General features: G+C 35.0%; 1 protein-coding gene across 1 annotated transcript in view; it reads right to left on the bottom strand.

Annotated features, from left to right (window-relative positions):
- The window catches only part of SCAI (suppressor of cancer cell invasion), a 109248-nt gene extending 89776 nt beyond the window's left edge, over positions 1-19472 (bottom strand). Inside the window, exon 1 of the mRNA XM_044659747.1 lies at positions 19333-19472. Coding sequence (XP_044515682.1) covers positions 19333-19472 — 140 coding nt within the window. The remainder of the gene's footprint in view (positions 1-19332) is intronic.
- Positions 19473-19804: the final 332 nt, after the last annotated feature.

The raw sequence follows: 19804 nt of genomic DNA, 5'->3' as shown, positions 1-19804 counted from the left end.
TGACTATATACTTCCAGGGGAAAGTATGGGCATTCAACAAAATTGAAGAATTCCAAGTTTTTGCACAAAAGAGACCAGGACTAAATGGAAAGTTTGATACCCAACCACAAAAACCAAGAGAAACATGAAAAGGTAAATAAGAAACAGAGGGAAAAGAAAGAAAACTTATAATTCTTTAAATTTGACTCTTTAAGGGCTTAAATAAGATCTAATTATCTGTATTACTAGGTGGAGAAATGCTATGTATAATTCTCTGTAGTGAACTCTATTCACTATTATAATATTCACTATTATAGCAACCAGAAGAATAATTCATAGGGAGAGGATAGGATACTAAATGGTCTAAGATGACATGGGGGGTGGGAAAGAGGGGGGAAATAAATAATAAGGAACACCAAGAAAAATCTGAGTAAATAAGAAAAATAGGATATTCTATTACACACAAAGAGGACATGGGAAGGGGAGGAGATAAATACTATTATAAGAAGGAGAGGAAGAGAGCATTAAGAGGGAATAATCAAACCTTACTCTCAGTGTAATCAACCCGGAGAGGGAAGAGTAGCTTTATTATCCATTCAGATAAAAAACTCTATCTAACCCTACTGAGAAAGTCAGAAGGGACAAAGCAAAGGGAGCAGGGGAGTGGGGAGGTCAAAAAAGGGAGGGAAGAAGAAGGGGGAGGGAATTCATTAGGCCTTTAAAAAACAAAAAGAGGGGAATAACAAGGGAGGGGGCAGAAAGGGAAGTCAATCAAGGGAGGGGATAAGGGATACCGGCTCAAAACCAAGAAGGGCAATGCCATGCATTCACAGTCATAACCTTGCATCTGTAGTTCCTGGACTGGCTGACAACATCCTGTTCAATGCAGCCTTTCTCATATATGGTATTCTCTTAGACCTGCTCACTTTATTTTGTATCAGTCCATATAAGTGAACCATGTCTTAAAAAGAATAAATTGGGGTTAAGTGGGAAAAGCAAAGTTATCTACAACTAGTTGGACTGTCAGGCAAAAGTGGGTTCAACTTGCTAGACTCCAAAAGGCAGAATGAGAAGCAACTGTTGAAAACTGCAAAGAACCAAATTTAAGTTCAATATAAGGAAAAAACCCATAATTTCTTCTAACTCAACTGAAGTTATACAAAGTGGAATAGCTTGCTTTAAAAAAATAGCAATTCATAACTTAATCTTGAAAGAAAAGTCATATGGCCATTTGTCTAGAATCATGGGAAAAAAGTTCAGAGATAGATGGACTCTTAAGTTTCTTTCCAAGAATACTTGCTGATTTGTGGTTGAACAACAATACCAGAGAATATAAATTAATAGATCAAAAACAACTTAAAGGTCAAGCTCAAATGGCCCTGGTCTGTTCCATATTTTTATCAATGATTTCTCACTTCTACTCTAAGCTCTCTAAGTCATCCAGTTATATCACAACATATTTTTTTCTTGGTAAAAAATTATTTCCTCTTTATTAATGAGATTCAATTCCAAAATACTATAGCATATTTATTCAGGGCATTTTCCCATAGTTACATGATTCATGTTCTTTTCCTCCCTTCTTCCTTCCCCCCTCCCATAGCCTACAAGCAATTCCACTGAGTTTTACATGTATCATATCACAATGTATATCTTATGCATAAATCTAGTCATTCCACTAAACTGTAACTTCCATGAAGGCATGAATTGTGCTTGATTTAAAATTTATTTCCTGCAGGATCTAGATAGTTTCCTATATATACATGAATCATGATTAATAAATGTTTATTTAAATTAATTGAATGACATTATTTCTATGCTCAAGAAATTTAGAACTCCTTCAAAATTCTTCAAGTCCGTCTGATGAGAAACACCTGATCAAGAGATATATGGAAGAGACAACACACTCATGTTTGTAGTTTTAGATGAGGTTTACTTCAAGGAAACATAAGACCAGGAGAGTAACAAAAATGTAACTTCACACCTCCATAGAGCTCTCTCCTCATTCTACTCTTTCCCTAATCTCTTAGTAAATATTTTTGATAGCTTTCTTCTTTTTTTTTTTAAAATTAAAACCCTTACCTTCCGTCTTGGAGTCAATACTGTGTATTGGCTCCAAGGTAGAAGAGTGGTAAGGGCTAGGTAATGGGGGTCAAGTGACTTGCCCAGGGTCACACAGCTAGGAAGTATCTGAGGCCAGATTTGAACCTAGGACCTCCCCTCTATAGGCCTGGCTCTCGATCCACTCAGCTGGCCCCTGAAAGCTTTCTTCTAAGGCTTCTATCACTACTGTTATCAAGAAAGGGTTGGTCCTTCTTATGAAAGCTATTTAAAACATAGTAATCTTCCCTTTGATTGTCATGCATATTCATATCTGCATATACTTGCATGCTTTCCACTTTTATTATTTTCTACAGGGAATTTTAAGCCATTACTCCCAATTCCCAACCTCATAGTCACTCCATCTTTCTTCTTTTTGTAAAATCATATTGAGGCAAGAATTTTTAAAAATAAGAACAATTTATGCTATAATAGCAACATTGTGAAAATAAACAACTTTGAAAGAATTAAGAAGTCTGATCAACACAATGATCCAATGTGATTCCAAAAGACCAAATAAAGAATGCTACCTATCCATCTCCTGACAGAGCAGTAATAAACTAAATATGCAATATGAGGCATGCATTTTTGGACATGACCAGTATGAGAATTTGATATGCTTTATTATGCTATTCACAGCAAGAATTTTCACTTTCTTTTAGAGGGAGGATGAGTAGGGGATAGGAGAGAAAAGAAATACTTAACAATTTAAAAAGAACTAACTGAAAAAGTAATAAACAACAAGAATAATTTTGTATCTTTTTCAAGGGCATAAATAATTTACTGTGGAAGGGAAGGAGAGGGATACTCTTATATTATGTTCTGTCATATTTAGGCCTGGGAATTAGAGACTTATTTTGTATATTTTCCTGGCTCTTGTTTACTTGAAGGTTGTTTTGATCCTGGTTAAAACTTATTTCCAGAACTGTCATTTCATAAAATGGGTTTTTTAAAAAAAATTTTTTTTTAACCCTTACCTTCTGTCTTGGAGTCAATACTGTGTATTGGCTCCAAGGCAGAACAGTGGTAAGGGTAGGCAATGGGGGTCAAGTGACTTGCCCAGGGTCACACAGCTGAGAAGTGTCTGAGGTCAAATTTGAACCTAGGACCTCCCATCTCTAGGCCTGGCTCTCAATCCACTGAGCTACCCAGCTGTCCCCACATACAATGGGTCTTCATATTAGCCTAAAAGTTTAATAGGCCTAAGGGTTAACCATATATTGAATAGCTCTTTCAAAGGAGGAAAACATGTCCAGCAAAGTCTTACCATCATCTTCTAAAATCCAGTCATATATTTCTTCCCTTAAAAAATGATTACTGCTAAAGCAAAAGGATAGTACCAGAGAGGGAGTCTTAATGAAGAAATGATGGAAAAAGGCTAATTTTTAAGATCATATCAGTCCCTGAAACCAGGAGTCTGGTGAATGCATTGTCATATTTTATACTTTATTTTCCTTCTTTGAATTATTATGTTATTTTGTACAATAAAATGATTTATATGTTGTTTCTATCTGTCCATCCTTCCATATTTGGCACACTCATCACAAGAGTTTAATCATTCAACAGAAATAATGGAACAAGGATACAAAAATACAAAGTCTGACTGTACCACACTGATGAAACCTAGATTATAGAACAGGTCTGAACTATAAGTAGGCAAGCTATTTGTACTTTTTCAAACTAGTGATCAAGACTGAGGATCCTATTTATCTCTTTTATCCCCATCTTTTATGACTTGTTAATGTCAGAGAGTAGTGACCATTCCCTCTATCTTCTGGAAAGACAGATAGACCCAACATATTAATCATTTTATTGTATAAAATAATATAACAATGCAAAGGTCAATAAAGTATAAAACATGTGACAAGAAAATAAAACTACTTACCTACTTAGACTTACCTACAATTAATTTTAAATGCTAGATACAAAAAAAAAAGCATCCATTCTTATAGGAGGATGCTAGAAACAATCCATGCTTCAGGATGGTATTCAAGAATAAATATGCCTCTTAATTTTCTTTCCTCTAGAGACTGTTGTGGCTGGGGAGACAAAAAGGTAGAGCTTTGTAGCCAATTCCCTGGTGGTGACCATTTTTGTAAGGCTGGTACCTGCATAGTAGTCACATAGCAAATTGCTGAGTTTAAATAACAAGCCTTTCAGGTTAGTAGGATATGCAAGAATCAGTCAAGATTCACATCCATGCCGTGATAATAAATTGGTGAAAAAATTCAGATGGAGAATTGTAAATTATTTGGTTTAAAAAGTAACCACATGGAAGAATATACTTTCAATTATTCATATCTTAGTAGGGAGACACAGAAGAAAATAGGTCCACTAGATTTCAAGCTCCACAAAAGCAAGCAAAATGTGTTCTCAAAACTCAATTTAGACTAGCACTTAAAAAGTGCTTTGCCCACAGGTTCTTAATGAACATTTGTTTAATAAAATTGCTGGTAACAAAAGGGTAATCCCAAGTGAGTATGTAAAGAAAGAAATGAGAACTGATCCCTCATGATTTGTCTTTGTATTTTATTTTGTTGATTAATGATGATAGAGGAGTTTATGGGATTTCATGGTTAAGATATTTATTTTGATTCGAATGGCATTTAAAACTGGAATGCCTTTCTCTCTCATTTTGATTGTTACACTCCTACCCATCCTTTAAAACTCAACTCAAATATCCTCCATGAAACAACTGCTAGTCCTGGTCTGAGGGTAACAACCTTTTCCAATGGAACTCACAAAGTATTTTGTTTTGCACATCTTTAAAATTCAAATATCAAAAGCAACAAATATTTAATTAACTGTCTAATTTGTACAAGTCGTGCAAAACCCCAAAGATCTAAAAATTTTTAGAAAATTATGCAATCCAGGATATTGTGGGATGGAATATCAAGTTCAGGAAAGTAATGTGAAATAATGTTGGTAAAGTCAGTTGGTCTCAATTAGGTCTCAAATGCCAGTCTAAGTTCATATCTTATTCTGCTATGGAGAAGGTACACTATAATGGACTTAACAAGTATCACTATTGCTAGAAATATAGTTATCTGGTGGAAGCTGATGATATGCTAGACAAGAGCCAACTCTGGCGGGTCCTACAAAGCTAGAAAGGCTTCAAGTACGGACCTAGCAATAAATTGTATGTCTGCTATCTTAGGACTAGGCCAGTAAAGTTTAGACTGATCAGCAAAATAACCATAAGATGATGTAGATTTTTTCAACCACAATAATTCCAAGGAACAACTACCAACTATGAACCATAGGGAGGTTCAAATCCTTCTTAGTGGAGCCAATATAAATGAAATAAAAAACACTTCAATTATTAATGTACAGATATATGTGTTGTATGTATGTATGTATGTATGTATTTCCTAGATTTACAAGTTGGGAGTGTATGAAGAAGGGGTTCTTGATCACAATGCTCTATACGCAGGAAACACTTAAGTGCATTTACTGAAATGAATATGATCCTCAAGCTTTTTAAAACACTACTTTCCAGAGTTAGCACCTAATTGGCAGCTTCTCCCAAGTACAGGCAGAAATTTAATTCACATTAGATGAAATCTTGGCACAAACAGAATGGAAATTTTGATTAGGAAAGTGAAGAAATTGTATCTCAGAGTGAACTGGATCTCTAGTAATGCTAGAAGATCTGAAGGAAGGTCCAAAGACCAATTCTGCAAATTATAGAGACTATGCAGAGCACAATTCTATACTATACACAGATAAGAGAGAACTATGCTTAAGGAATAGAACTGTCATGACTTTGAAACAGCTAAGCTAGACAGTATTTGAACAAGAAATAGTTGGACTAACCCTAAATCATAGAATGAATATCTCCATCGATGGCAAAAAGTAAAAAATAGGGACAGGGTATTAACCATAACTCATTCATTTTGAGAAAACTCCCTCAAACAATGTCAGTTTCTACCTTTCTTGCAAGTTATAGTCTTAAAGAATTGCCCAGAAAGGTAGATACGTGGCACAGTGAATAGAGCATAAAATTCTAACTAGTCAGGAGGACTTGGGTTCATATCAACTCTCAGACACTTCACTTCCTAGATGTGTGACTTTAGGCAAGTCACTTAACCTTAACTGCTTAGCCCTTGCTCTTCTGTATTGGAGTTTAAAAGTAAGGGTTTAAAAGAAAGAAGAGTTGTCCAGAACACTGAGAAGTTAAGGGATTCATCCAGGTTCTGTTAGCTGAAAGAAAAATACTGTGTATCAAATATTTATGATAAAGGTATTATGTTCGAGGTATATATAAAATTAACACAAATTCATTCCCCAATGAACAAAGGATTAAGAGATATAACTAATGCTTCTCAAAAGAACTACAAATTTTAAATAACCAGATGAAAGAGTGTTATAAAATATTAACAAGAAATTTTACTTTATACTCAGAATATTAGAAAAGGTGACAAAAGGCAAAATTATTAACTTTGGAGGGGTATTAAAAAAGGAACACTAACACAATGCTGATGGAGATAAATAAAAAATAGTTCACCTTTCTGTAAAGCAATTAGGAATTAGGCTCATAAAGGCACCAGAATGTCCATATTCGTTGACCTAGAAATCCTATTATTAGATAAAAAGCTCAAAGACATCAAAGATAAAAAAGGGCCCACAAGCACCAAAATATTCATAGTAGTATGCTTTGTGGTAGCAAAATTGGAAATAAGGTACATATCTCCAGTGATTTGGTAATGGACAAACAAATTCTGGTACATTAATATAATTAATATTACAATATGATAACAAAGATGAAAACTTAACAGAAACATGTCAAGATTTATATGAACCAAAGCAAAGTGAAGCAAGAAGATAAATTGTAAACACAAAGACTATAGAAATGCAATTATAATAACCATATAATAATAACATGACCATATAATAATATAATATACATATATATTATAATATAATAACAGCAATGAATCATTTAAAATAAATATAAGATTGATGATGTTCAGAGTGGCACACATAAGCTAAGTGACTACTTTTTAAAAAATAAGCTATATGTAAAAGAGATTCAAGGCATGTCATAGTCTTCTATGCTCGTTTACATAAGCAAATACTGATGTTTTTCATTTTTGTTAAGTTTTTAGTAAAAAAAAAAAAGAAAAAACAACACAAAAAAGAAAATATTCCTCCTTTCTTTCTTTGAAGAGGTAGAGATGACTGTGATGATTGGATTAAGTCTACACTGCCCATCTTTAGATTTAATCACCAAAGGTGAGAGCACCTTCCAATTCTGGGAGGTCCTAACCCACATGAGCTAGAGTGAGTAACCATCAGAATCAATGGACCTCCCCCTTGACTTTCTATGAGAAAGCGTCTATTGTGATTGGACATGAAGGCTAAGGGAAGGCACTGGAAGTGATATATATGTGGCCCTTCCAAGGAGGGAGGAGAGGAGTGAGGCTGCGGCTGGTTTGGTGAAGGGGACCTGAGGGAGCTTTGCTGGTTCGTGACTGAGACTGTTCCACGTGGTGAGTTTAAAGACTGAATCTTACTGAACTTCTATTAAGAAACTTCCTTTTATAGACTCTGTGAGTGGAGTTTGCTCCATTCACCTCTGGGCCTCAGGCCCTTTAACCCTCAGCTGGGGGTTAGGATATACCTGGACTAATCAGTGAGATAGATTCTTAATGCCTTTCTCTTCTCTCGTGTAAATAAATTTCCATAAAAGTCAATTTTGATTTGAGATTATTCTTAATTGAGGATTAATAATAGTTCAATCCTCTGGCAACCACCTTTAATATATTGAACCCATAAAACCCCTTTTTCTCCCTTACATGAAAAATGTGGACAATTTCATATTCCACTGCACTGTGTTGGTTGATTTTATAAACTGTTTTTTCTCTTTTTAAAATTTTTTATTAAAAAAATAAAATAAAATTATTTGTTAAAAGAGATGGCTTACTGATTAAGAGCAGAAGGACTATATTGAAATGTTAATATGATAAAAATGCACATCAATAAAAATGTTTAAAGGGAATATTTGGCCTAAAATAGTTTTCCAAATCAAATATTTTAATAAGTTTTAAAAAATAGTACATGGAGGATCTGTCAGTTTACTTAGATGGGTACACCCCACTAATGCAATTCAAAATTTTTTTGAGCCTATTATTTTTGTTATTATTCATGTCCTCTCACAAATCTATAATGAGTTTTTATATAAATGTACATATTTTCAATGCCAGAAAATTCTATTCTCTATAGCATATAAGCATTAATTTTGCAGCAAGCCAAATCACATGTGTTTAATAGTGAAAGCACAAAGTCCCTGACAGTAACACAGGGAACACAGATCTCAAACATCTGGGATAGAGAAAGTAGGACAATGTCTATTCTCAGCTCTGAAAGTAAGCCTAAGAAGCACTGCAGTGAGCATGTTAATGGGTTATGTTAAAATAAGAAGCTGAATTCATTTTGTTCAGTTACATCTAGGAACAAATATAGTAAAATTGATTGTTATGAAAAATGACTTCCTTTCATGAAATTTAGATTTTTCAGAAGTTTTCTAAATTGACTTCCATTAGCTTGAAGTCAGTCCTTTAACAAAGTTGTCTTCCTTCATTTAGAGCACAAGCCAGTGATAAGTACTCTATCCTTTCCAGAACTGATTAAGTAGCAGAGATTCTCAATTTCAACATATTTATCATCAGAGAAATCATATCATGCATCAATATCATCTTAGCTCCCAATGCTATTTCCCCTCTTTTTAAGCTACTCTATACATAAAAAGAGCATCTTAACAATTCTATTCAAAATTCTGCATTGTGTTCAAAGGTAGTAAAGCAGGTATGCCCCCTAGACACAAAATAAACAAATCCCTGGTTAGGGCACTTCCAAGACAGCAGAACCATACAACCAAAACCTCATGGGCTGTCAACAACCGACCTGTCCCATGATGGCATCTGAATGCCTTATTACAGCTTTCATTTACACTTTGTATCAAGTGGATAAATTAGAATCCTGGAATAAAGACCATTTGTTTTATGTTCAAATATCCAAATTCATTAAGCAAATGAAGATTATTATCAAAAATTCATTGAAACTAAATAAGAGACTTGACTAATCATCTGTAATCAAACATCAACCATCCTTCTATGCCAAAAAATTATTAAAGAAAAGAAATGGAATTAGTATATAGGAATATTTACCCAATACTACAGCCTGGCCAGTTTTACAAAGGGGCTAGAGAAAACACAAAATGTACAAGTTTCTGACTATAGGAAAGGACATTATTTGGCTAAACTGTGGCAACATCTCTTTCCTCATTAGAAGTAAGAGCTGATAAGAGCTGTGTTTCCAGAGGCAGAGCAGAAGATGGCAGAATAGAAGCAGGGATGCTCTAAACAATGAGAATCCTCTCCAACCAATCTTAAAATAACACCACAAAACTAATACAGGAGTAAAAGAACCAACAAGGAGATTGAGTGAAGTAGCTTTAATGCAGAGAAAAACTTGAAAGGTAGACGGAGATTATCTGGGGCACTGAGGTGACAAGAGAGCACAGCCAGCAGAAGGCAACAGCAAGAAATAAGAAGCAAGCCAATAGTAAGCCCTACCCACACCACACTTACTGTTCCAGATTCTGAACCTAGGCCCAAGCCAACATCTAGACAATGCCTGGTCCAAAAGCACTGTATCCCAAATCACAACTTGTAAAGTCTGGAACTCCAGCCCAGGCATCTGCACTGTACAGTCAAATCTGTGTGGACCCAAAGGGAGGCCAGGAATCCCAGCCTGTGCTTGTGGAGAGGACCTGAATCCTAGTTTGTGGCAGTTGGCAGACCCAGAGCTAAGGGCCAAATATCTGGCAAGTGTAGTCCCCAGGGTGTTGGTTTGTGGGAGCCAAAGTTCAAGGCAGAGCCCCAGGGAAGGGCATTATATAGTATGTTGGTGTGCCTGATCTGAGCAAGCACAGAATGAGACCAAAAGACCCTGCCCAAGCCTAAGGATGGAATTCGAGCCATCAGCAGTCTCAGGGGGTGATTGAGTCAACACTGAGAAGTGGCTCTCAGAGCTCCCAGAACACAGGCCACCAAACCACCTGGGAAGAATTAAAACTTGCAGAAACTCAGAAATAAGGCTAAGGTAGCATCAAGAAAAAAAATGAACTTTTAAGAGAGTGCCCTCTCCACCCGAAGAAAAGAGATTACCTGTAAAATAAAAAATGAAAGTCAAGAAAAGGGCTGGGAAAATGAGCAAACATCAAAACAAAAACAAAAAACAAAAAAACTAACCACAGAAAATTTTTATGGTGACAAAGAGCAAGTTATAGAAACAGAAAGGGATAGTGAAAGCAAAGCAAACACATGAAAAACTCCAAAGAAAAATAGGAATTGGACGCAGATCCTAGAAGAGCTCAAAAAGGATTTCAAAAATCAAGGAAGAGATTCAGAGGAAAAATAAAGAAGAGAAATGAAAACAATTCAAGAAAAAATGGAGCAAATGACAAAGGAAGCTCAAAAGCTCACAGAATAAAGTCCTCCTCCTTCTCCTCTTCTTCCTCCTCCTACTCCTCCTCCTACTCCTCCTCCTCCTCCAGGAACTAGAAAAGCTAGAAAGCGAACAAATTTAAAATCCCCAGATGAAAACTAAATTAGAAATACTAAAAATCAAAGGAGAAATTAATAAAAGCAAAAGCAAAAGAAATATTGAATTAATAAATAAGCCTAGAAGCTGGTATTTTGAAAAAACAGATAAAATAAAGTACTGGTCAATCTAATAAAAAAAAGAAAAGAAGAAAACCAAATTAACAGTATCAAAGATGAAAAGGGAGACTTCACCTCTAATGAAGAGGAAATTAAGGCAATAATTAAAAACTATTTTGCCCAATAAATGGCAAAAAATATAGCAAACTAGGTGATATGGATGAATATTTACAAAAATATAAATTGCCTAGATTAACAGAAGAAGAAATAGAATACTTAAATAATTCAATATCAGAAAAAGAAATTGAACAAGCCATCAAAGAACTCCCTAAGAAAAAATCACCAGGACCCAATGGATTCACAGGTGAATTCTATCAAACATTCAAAGAACAACTAATCCCAATACTATACAAATTATTTGACATAATAAGAAAAAGAGTCCTACCAAATTCCTTCTATGACACTAATATGGTACTGATTTCAAAGCCAGGCAGACCAAAAACAAAGAAAGAAAACTACAGACCAATCTCCCTAATGAACATAGATGCAAAAATCTTAAATAGAATACCAGCAAAAAGACTCCAGCAAGTGATCATGAGGGTTATTCATCATGATCAGGTGGGATTTATACCAGAAATTCAAGGATGGTTCAATATTAGGAAAACCATCCACATAATTGACCGTATCAAGAAGCAAACCAACAAAAACCACATGATTATCTCAATAGATGCTGAAAAAGCCTTTGACAAAATACAACACCCATTCCTATTGAAAACACTAGAAAGTATAACAATAGAAGGACCTTTCCTAAAAATAATAAACAGTATATATCCAAAACCATCAACAAGCATCATATGCAATGGGGATAAATTAGAAACCTTCCCAATAAGATCAGGTGTGAAATAAGGATGCCCATTAGCATCTCTATTATTTAACATTGTACTAGAAACACTAGCAGTAGCAATTAGAGAAGAAAAAGAAATTGAAGGTATTAAAATAGGCAGTGAGGAAATTAAGCTATCACTCTTTGCAGATGATATGATGGTCTACTTAAAAAATCCTAGAGAATCAACTAAAAAGCTAGTAGAAATAATCAACAACTTTAGCAAAGTTGCAGGATACAAAATAAATGCACATAAATCATCAGCTTTCCAATATATTTCCAACACATAACAGTAGCAAGAGGTAGAAAGGGAAACACAATTTAAAATTACCCTAGACCTGTGATGGGCAAACTACAGCCCACGGGCCAGATGTTCTTTCTGGCCAGGGACATTATTCCTAATCTGATGAATACAATGAGTAGGATGTAATACAATGAAATTTCGAAAGAATTGCCTTAGAAACAGACTGACAGATGAGCATTTTCTCTCCTTTGGTCCCCTCTTTAAAACATTTGCCCATCACTGCCCTAGAATATATAAAATACTTTGGAATCTATCTACCAAAACAAACACAGGAATTATACGAACACAACTACAAAATACTTTCCAAACAATTAAAACTAGATCTAAACAATTGGAAAAACATTGATTGTTCATGGGTAGGAAGAGCTAACATAATAAAAATGACCATTCTACCCAAAATAATTTACTTATTACAAAATGTAAAATAAATAATTTTTATTACATTAAATTAAAAAGGGTTTGTACAAACAAAAACAATGCAACCAAAATCAGAAGGGAAACAACAAATTGTGAAAAAATCTTAATAACAAAAAACTCTGACAAAGATCTAATTACTCAAATATACAAGGAGTTAAATCACTTGCACAAAAAATCAAGCCATTCTCCAATTGATAAATGGGCAAGGGACAGGAATAGGCAATTTTCACATAAAGAAGTCAAAACTATCAATAACTACATGAGAAAGTGTTCTAAATCTCTAATAATTAGAGAAATGCAAATCAAAACAACTCTGAGGTATCACACAAACCCAGCAGACTGGCTAAAATGGCAGCAGGGGAGAGTAATGAATATTGGAGGGGATGTGGCAAAATTGGGACATTAATGCACCACCGCTGATGGAGTTGTGAATTGATCCAACCATTCTGGATGGCAATTTGGAACTATGCCCAAAAAGCACTAAAAGATTGCCTGCCCTTTGATCCAGCCGTACAATTGCTGGGTTTGTACCCCAAAGAGATCATAGGGAAAAACACATGTACAAAAATATTTATAGCTGTGCTCTTTGTGGTGGCCAAAAAATGGAAAACAAAAGTATGCCTGTCAATTGGGGAATGGCTGAACAAATTGTGGTATCTGTTGGTGATGGAATACTACTGTGCTCAAAGGAATAATAAACTGGAGGAATTACATGTGAACTGGAGTGACCTCCAGTAATTGATACAGAGTGAAAGAAGCAGAACCAGAAAAACATGGTACACAGAGACTGATACACTGTGGTAAAATCAAATGTAATGCACTTCTGTACTAGCAGCAATGCAATGACCCAGGACAATTCAGAGGGATTTATGGAAAAGAATGCTATCCACATTCAGAGGAAGAACTACAGGAGTGGAAAACAGAAGAAAAACAACTGCTTGAACACATGGGTTGATGCAGACATGATTGGGGATGTACACTCTTAATAACCACCCTAGAACAATTATTAATAATATGGAAATGGGTCTTGATCGATGACACATGAAGAAACCAGTGGAAATGTGCATCAGCTACAGAGGTTGGGAGGGGTGGGAGAAGAGAGCAATGGGAAAATTTTTTCTAAAAATTAAATTTAAAAAATTAACTCAATGGATAGTCTAATTTTTTAGAATAAGGTATTTGAGTCTGTTGTTGCTGTTAAGTCATTCAGTCACATCTGACTTTTCATATCCCTATGGACTATAGTACATCAGGTCCTTTTATTCTCCACTACTATCTCTACAGTTTGTCCCAGATTATATTCATTGTTTTCATGACACTATCCATCCATCTCAAACTCCGTTGTCCCATCTTCTTTTGTCCTCAGCATTTCTCAACATCAATATCTTTTCCAATGAGTTCTAACTTCTAATTCTATAGCCAAAGTATTAATATGGTTCAGCTCTGGTATTTGATTTTCCAAGTGAGTACTCTCAAAAATCTCCTCCAGCATCACAATCTGAAAGCATGGATTCTACAGCATTCAGTTTTCCTTATTCCCCAACTCTCACAGACACACACTGCTGCTGGAAAAAGTACAGCTTTTGACTATATGAATCTTTGTCAGCAGGGTAATGTCTCTGCTTTTTGATATGCTGTTCTGATTTGCCATAGCTTTCCTTCGAAGGACTAAGCCCAAGAATAAAAAATCTGACTCGGCTTCCATTTCTTCTTTCTCTGTTTGCCAGGAAGTGACAAGACCAGTTGCTAAGATTTGAGGTTTTTATATATTAAGCTTCAAGTCTTGATTAAATATGATAAAGTTTCCTGGAAGTAAAGAACTACCAATGGTGATCATTCAAATAACAAATAAATATACAAATGTACAAAAATATTATTACAATGCTACTGAAGTGCATGAATTTAAAATTTTCCATCAATAAAAATATGCATGTATATATGTTTGTTGGGGAGGATGGGGAGTACATAGATTTATTTGCTTATGTGTGTTCCTCACCTCCTAGCCAATTAGCTGTTAAATCTGGTTGATTTCATCTCTCATAATCATCTCTGTCTACTCACACAGCCATCAACCTAGTTCAGGTACTCATCACCTTGCCTAAAGAATTGTAAAATCCTCCCAATTGGTATCCTTATCTGCATCCTACACACAGCTGACAAACTGATGTTTATATACATCTTGTCATTATTTCAGTAAATGAATGGAAAGGTTATGAGTTAAATCAGAAATTCATACCCTGAACAAACTTAGGCAACATTAGTTACTGTATAATCTCATGATTGCTTGTGCAGGAGAAATTTCCCAGAAATACAGCAAAGACCATAAAGAACAGACCCCAAATCATGTATAAGATAAAGCAAATTCCCTCCTACCTTTCCTTTCTCTGCCCTTTGCCCCATTAAATAATCCTCAATAATCTTCCAAAATTTAGACTTAGAAATATAAGTACCAGATAATTCTTTGCTTCCTTATCAATCACCACTCTAGAGCACCTGAAAACTAAGGGAGCATCCCTAAGAAATGTCAGAAAAGGGATTTTTCTTGTTCAAAAGAAGAAAGCCAGGAAGCTATTTTGAGGAAGTTAATCACCTTGCCACATCAATCTCAATATAGATTTGGAGGAAAACAGCACCCCTGCTATTCCAACACTCCTGAGATCCTAGTCAACAGTTCACAATATCCTTTAAATAAGCATAGCTGATATAAAAGGTTGTACTTAAAGACAGGAAGATCTAATTCCCAATCCTACTTTTGACATTCACTAATTGTGTGATTTTGGGCAAGGTTTTTAACAATTCTGAGCCTAAGTTTCTTCTGATACTTAAAAGAAGAGAATTGGACATGATGGTTTCTATGGTCCTTCCCCAATCCTAATCCACAAGCCTATTTTATGACCTCATTTGTACACCTACTTGCTATGCATACACAGGTTTTCCCTTTTTGCCCACACTGATTTCAGAGACACACAAAATTTGATCGTTGGGAAAGACTTCAGCAACTATTTAATCCAAGTCATACATAAATCAAACGCCATTAAACAGATCCAACAAGAGGCTATCTGGCTGCTGCCTAAAGATATTGAAATAAGAAATATCCACACCTCTCAAAGTAAGATATCCACTTCTGGACCTCCTACTTATGCCATTTTCCCTGATGTTCAGTCTAAATTTACTTCTTTGTAATTTCTACCTATTGTTCCTGTTTCTGCACTGTTGGCCCAGATGAGAAAAGTCTAATCTTTATTCCACACAACAGTCCTTCAGATACAAAAGTGACTATCATAGTTCCCTCCCAGGCCAAGTCTTCTTTTCTCCAAGTGAAATATTCTCACTTTGTTTAACAAATCTTCATATAATATGAGTATATTCAACATCCTGGTTGCCTTCCTCTGGACAATCCCCAGATTATTGGTGAAAGGAAGGGTGGGAATGGTAAGAAGGAATACACATTTATATAGCACCACTAGAGCATGTAGGTGGCACTCTGAATAACACATTGAATCTGGAGTCAGAAGACCTGAGTTCAAATCAAACCTTCGTCACTTATTAACCATGTGACCCTGGGCAAGTCACTTACATTCTACTTACCTCAGTTTCCTCATTTGTAAAATGGATGTAATAGCACCTGAATCCCAGAGTTATTGTGAGGATCAAATGAAATAATTGTAAAGCATTTAGTACAGTGCACATAGTAAATGCTATATAAATGTTAGTTATATGATGATGATATGATTAAGTACAAGTATAATGTGCTAAAATATTTATTTTTTATAAATATTTCATTTGAATATTAATTTCTTGAAATCATGGTGCTCAGAATTAAAAACAATATTAGAGATAAGATGACATAAACATCCTGATTAGAGAAATGCAAATCAGAACAACTCTGAGGTACTACCTTACACTTAGCAGAGTGGCCTGTGCAACAGTAAAAGAAAATAATAAATGTTGGAGGGGATGTAGCAAAATTGGGACACTAATGCATTCCTGATGGAGTTGTGAACTGATCCAACCATTCCGGAAGGCAATTTGTAATTATGGCCAAAGTGCTTTAAAAGAATGCACATCTTTTGATCCAGCAATACCACTTTGTATCCCAAAGAGATTTTTAGAAAATAGGAAAGGTTCTGTTTGTACAAAAATATTTCTAGCTGTGCTTTTTGTGGTGGCAAAAAATTGGAAAATGAGGAGATAACCCTTGAATGGGAAATGGATGAACAAATTGTGGTATAGGATGGTGATGGAATACTATTGTGCTAGAAGGAATGATGAACTGCTTGATTTCTATATGAACTGGAAAGACCTCCATGAACTGATGCAGTGTGAAATAAGCAGAACCAGGAAAAGACTGTACACAGTAACTGAAATGCTGTGGGACAATCAAAGGTAATTTACTTTGCTACTAAAAGCAATACAATGATCCAGGATGACTCTAAGGGACTTATGAGAAAGAATGCTATCCACAGCTAGAGAAAGAACTAAATCCAGTAGAAGACATGATTTATCACTTGTTTATATGGGTATATGATTTGGGGTTTTGTTTTTAAAAGATTACTCTACTACAAAAATGAATAATATAGAAATAGGTTCTGAGTGATAATATATGTATAACCCAGTAAAATTGCTTGTCAATTCCAGAAAAGGGAAGGGAAGAGGGGGAGAGAAACAACAAGACTCATGTAACCATGGAAAATAATTTAAAAAGAAAAGAAAGATTATTTCTTTTCTTTTTTTATTTAGAATATTTTTCCATGGTTACATGATTCATGACCCCCACCCCACCTCGCTCTTTCCTCCCCTCTTCCAAATCTGGCAAGCAGTTCCACTGCATCATACATGTATTATTGTTCAAAACCTATTTCCATGTTATTCATATATATAGTAGAGTGACCTTTTAACATCAAAACTCCAATCATATCCCTATCGCACTATGTGATCAATCACATATTTTTCTAATCTATTTCCATTCCCACAGTTCTTTCTCTGGATGTGGATAGCATTCTTTCTCCTAAGTTCCTCTGGATTGTCCTGGGCCATTGAATTGCTGCAAGTAGAACAGTCTATTACATTTGATTGTGCTATGTACAATGTTCTCCTGGTTCTACTCCTTTTGCTATACATCAGTTCCTGGAGGTCATTCCAGTCCTCATGGAATTCCTCCAATTCTTTATTCTTTTCAGCACAATAGTATTCCATTACCATCAGATACCACAATTTATTAGACCATTCCCCAATCGATGGACACCCCCTCATTTTTTCAATTTTTTGCCACCACAAAGAGCACAGCTATAAATATTTTTGAACAAGTCTTTTTCCTTATTATCTCTTTGGGGTACAAACCCAGCAGTGATAGGGCTGGGTCAAAGGGTAGGCATTCTTTTAAAGAGCTTTGCATGTAGTTCCAAATTGCCCTCCAGAATTAGACCAATTCACAACTCCACCAGCAGTGTATTAGTGTCCCAATTTTGCCACATCCTCTCCAACATTTATCACTTTCCTTTGCTGCCATATTGGGTAGTCTGCTAAGTATAAGGTGGTACCTCAGAGTTGTTTTAATTTGCATTTCTCTAATCAGGAGGGATTTAGAACATTTTTTCACTTTTGATTTCTGTGAAATCTACCTATTCATGTCCCTTGACCATTTGTTGATTGAGGAATGGCTTGATTTTTTGTAGATTTGATTTAGTTCCTTATATATTTGGGAAATCAAACCTTTGTCAGAGAATTTTGTTATAAAAATGTTTTCCCAGTGTTGCTTTTCTTCTAATTTTGGTTGCATTGGTCTTGTTTGTACAAAACCTTCCATAATCAAAGTCATTCATTTTACATTTTACAATATACTCTATCTCTTGCTTGGTCTTAAATTCCTTCCTAAGAAAATTTAACAGAAAAAATTATTTTAAAAAAACATGACACAGGCAAAGTACAATGGGAGTATTTAATTCCCTGTTCCTGAAAGTTGTGCCCCTTCTAATGCAATACAAGACTGTATTACCATTTCTTGCTCTACTTCATACAGCTGACTCATATTGCATGCAGTCCACTAAAACCCTAGAACAACTGTTTTTTCTCCATGCCTCCCTCAGGTTATATTGATTTTTTTGGTACCTTGGTATAAAACTTTAAATTTTCACCTATTGAGTTTCATCTTATTAGATTTGGGAATCCTGATTTTGTCATCCAGTATGTTATCTTTTCCTCCCAGAGGTGTCATTCTCTAAAACTAAGGAGTATATCATCTCTGCCTTTCGCCAAGTCACTGATAAAAATGTTAAAACTACATAAAGTCATGTACAGATCCTTGTAATCCACTGGAGACCTCTTGGCCATACTGACACTGAACCATTAATTCTGAGTCTAGCCATCCAACCATTCTGAATCTGTCTTATTGTATCACTGTTTAATTTATAACTAGTAATCTCCACAAGAAAAATATGTGAGACTTCATTAAAAGCTTTGCTAAAACTCAAGTAAATTACACCCTAAGCATTTCCCTTACCTACTAGCTTAGTTTTATACATAATCTTATCAAAAAGAGAAATGAAGTTAATCTGACATGACATTCCTGAAGAAGTCAAGCTGGCCCTTCTTGTAAGGACAGAAAAATTAACAAAAGTTATTCTCTCAAACAAATCTGCATATAGCAAATGTGTAAGAAAAACAATAAAGACAAAAAAATTCAAAAGCAAAAATCACATAGTACCAGGATATTGAGAATGACAGTTTTTAAATCATTTATAATAATCACAGACCTTCTCAATTTGGATTCAATATTACAACCTATTTTTCAAAAGTCTTTATTTGGCACATATTTTAAGAGGAAGCTTTAATGAGAAAAATTTCATCAGTTTTCTCCCATATCTTCACAAAATATTTTATTGATTAATTTTAGGAAATTTTGGAACATTCAGGTACACAAAGATCCAAAGCCACAGAATATTTGAGGTCATTTGCCATTCAAAATAAAGTATTAAGAATTCACTGACCTTAACCCATTGAACAGCTGCTTAGATTTATCCAGTAGATAACAAAAATCAGTGACTGTTTTTCTCTCTCCCTGTGGGATATCATCTTCAGCTCCTCCTGAGGACATGATTTCTTTAAGTGGAAATTCAGTCCTATACATGTTGGGGGAAAAAAAGGATAATGTTTTAGATGTACATTAGATGAAGACAAAAAGAGAGATGAGACTTTTTTGTTCAAATATTTATTCAAGTTTTTCTTTGGAAAAAAAAACAACACAGAGATTTGTCACCATAGGGTAATTTAAACTAAATAAGCACAAAAAAAGGTCAAAATACTACCTGTTCAACTATACCAGTTAAAGAAAGAATAGTCTCAAAAATGATTACTGAACAAAAATGGTTGCTGAAGTCTTACTCTGATATTTCGTCAGGATATGAATATAGTCTAGAAGCTATACCAGCCTAGCATAAACTAGCAAATCTAACCAAGATC

Source organism: Gracilinanus agilis, chromosome 2 (assembly GCF_016433145.1).
Source record: "Gracilinanus agilis isolate LMUSP501 chromosome 2, AgileGrace, whole genome shotgun sequence".
NCBI classification, from domain to species: Eukaryota; Metazoa; Chordata; class Mammalia; order Didelphimorphia; family Didelphidae; genus Gracilinanus; species Gracilinanus agilis.
This window is presented reverse-complemented; position numbering and strand designations above follow the sequence as displayed.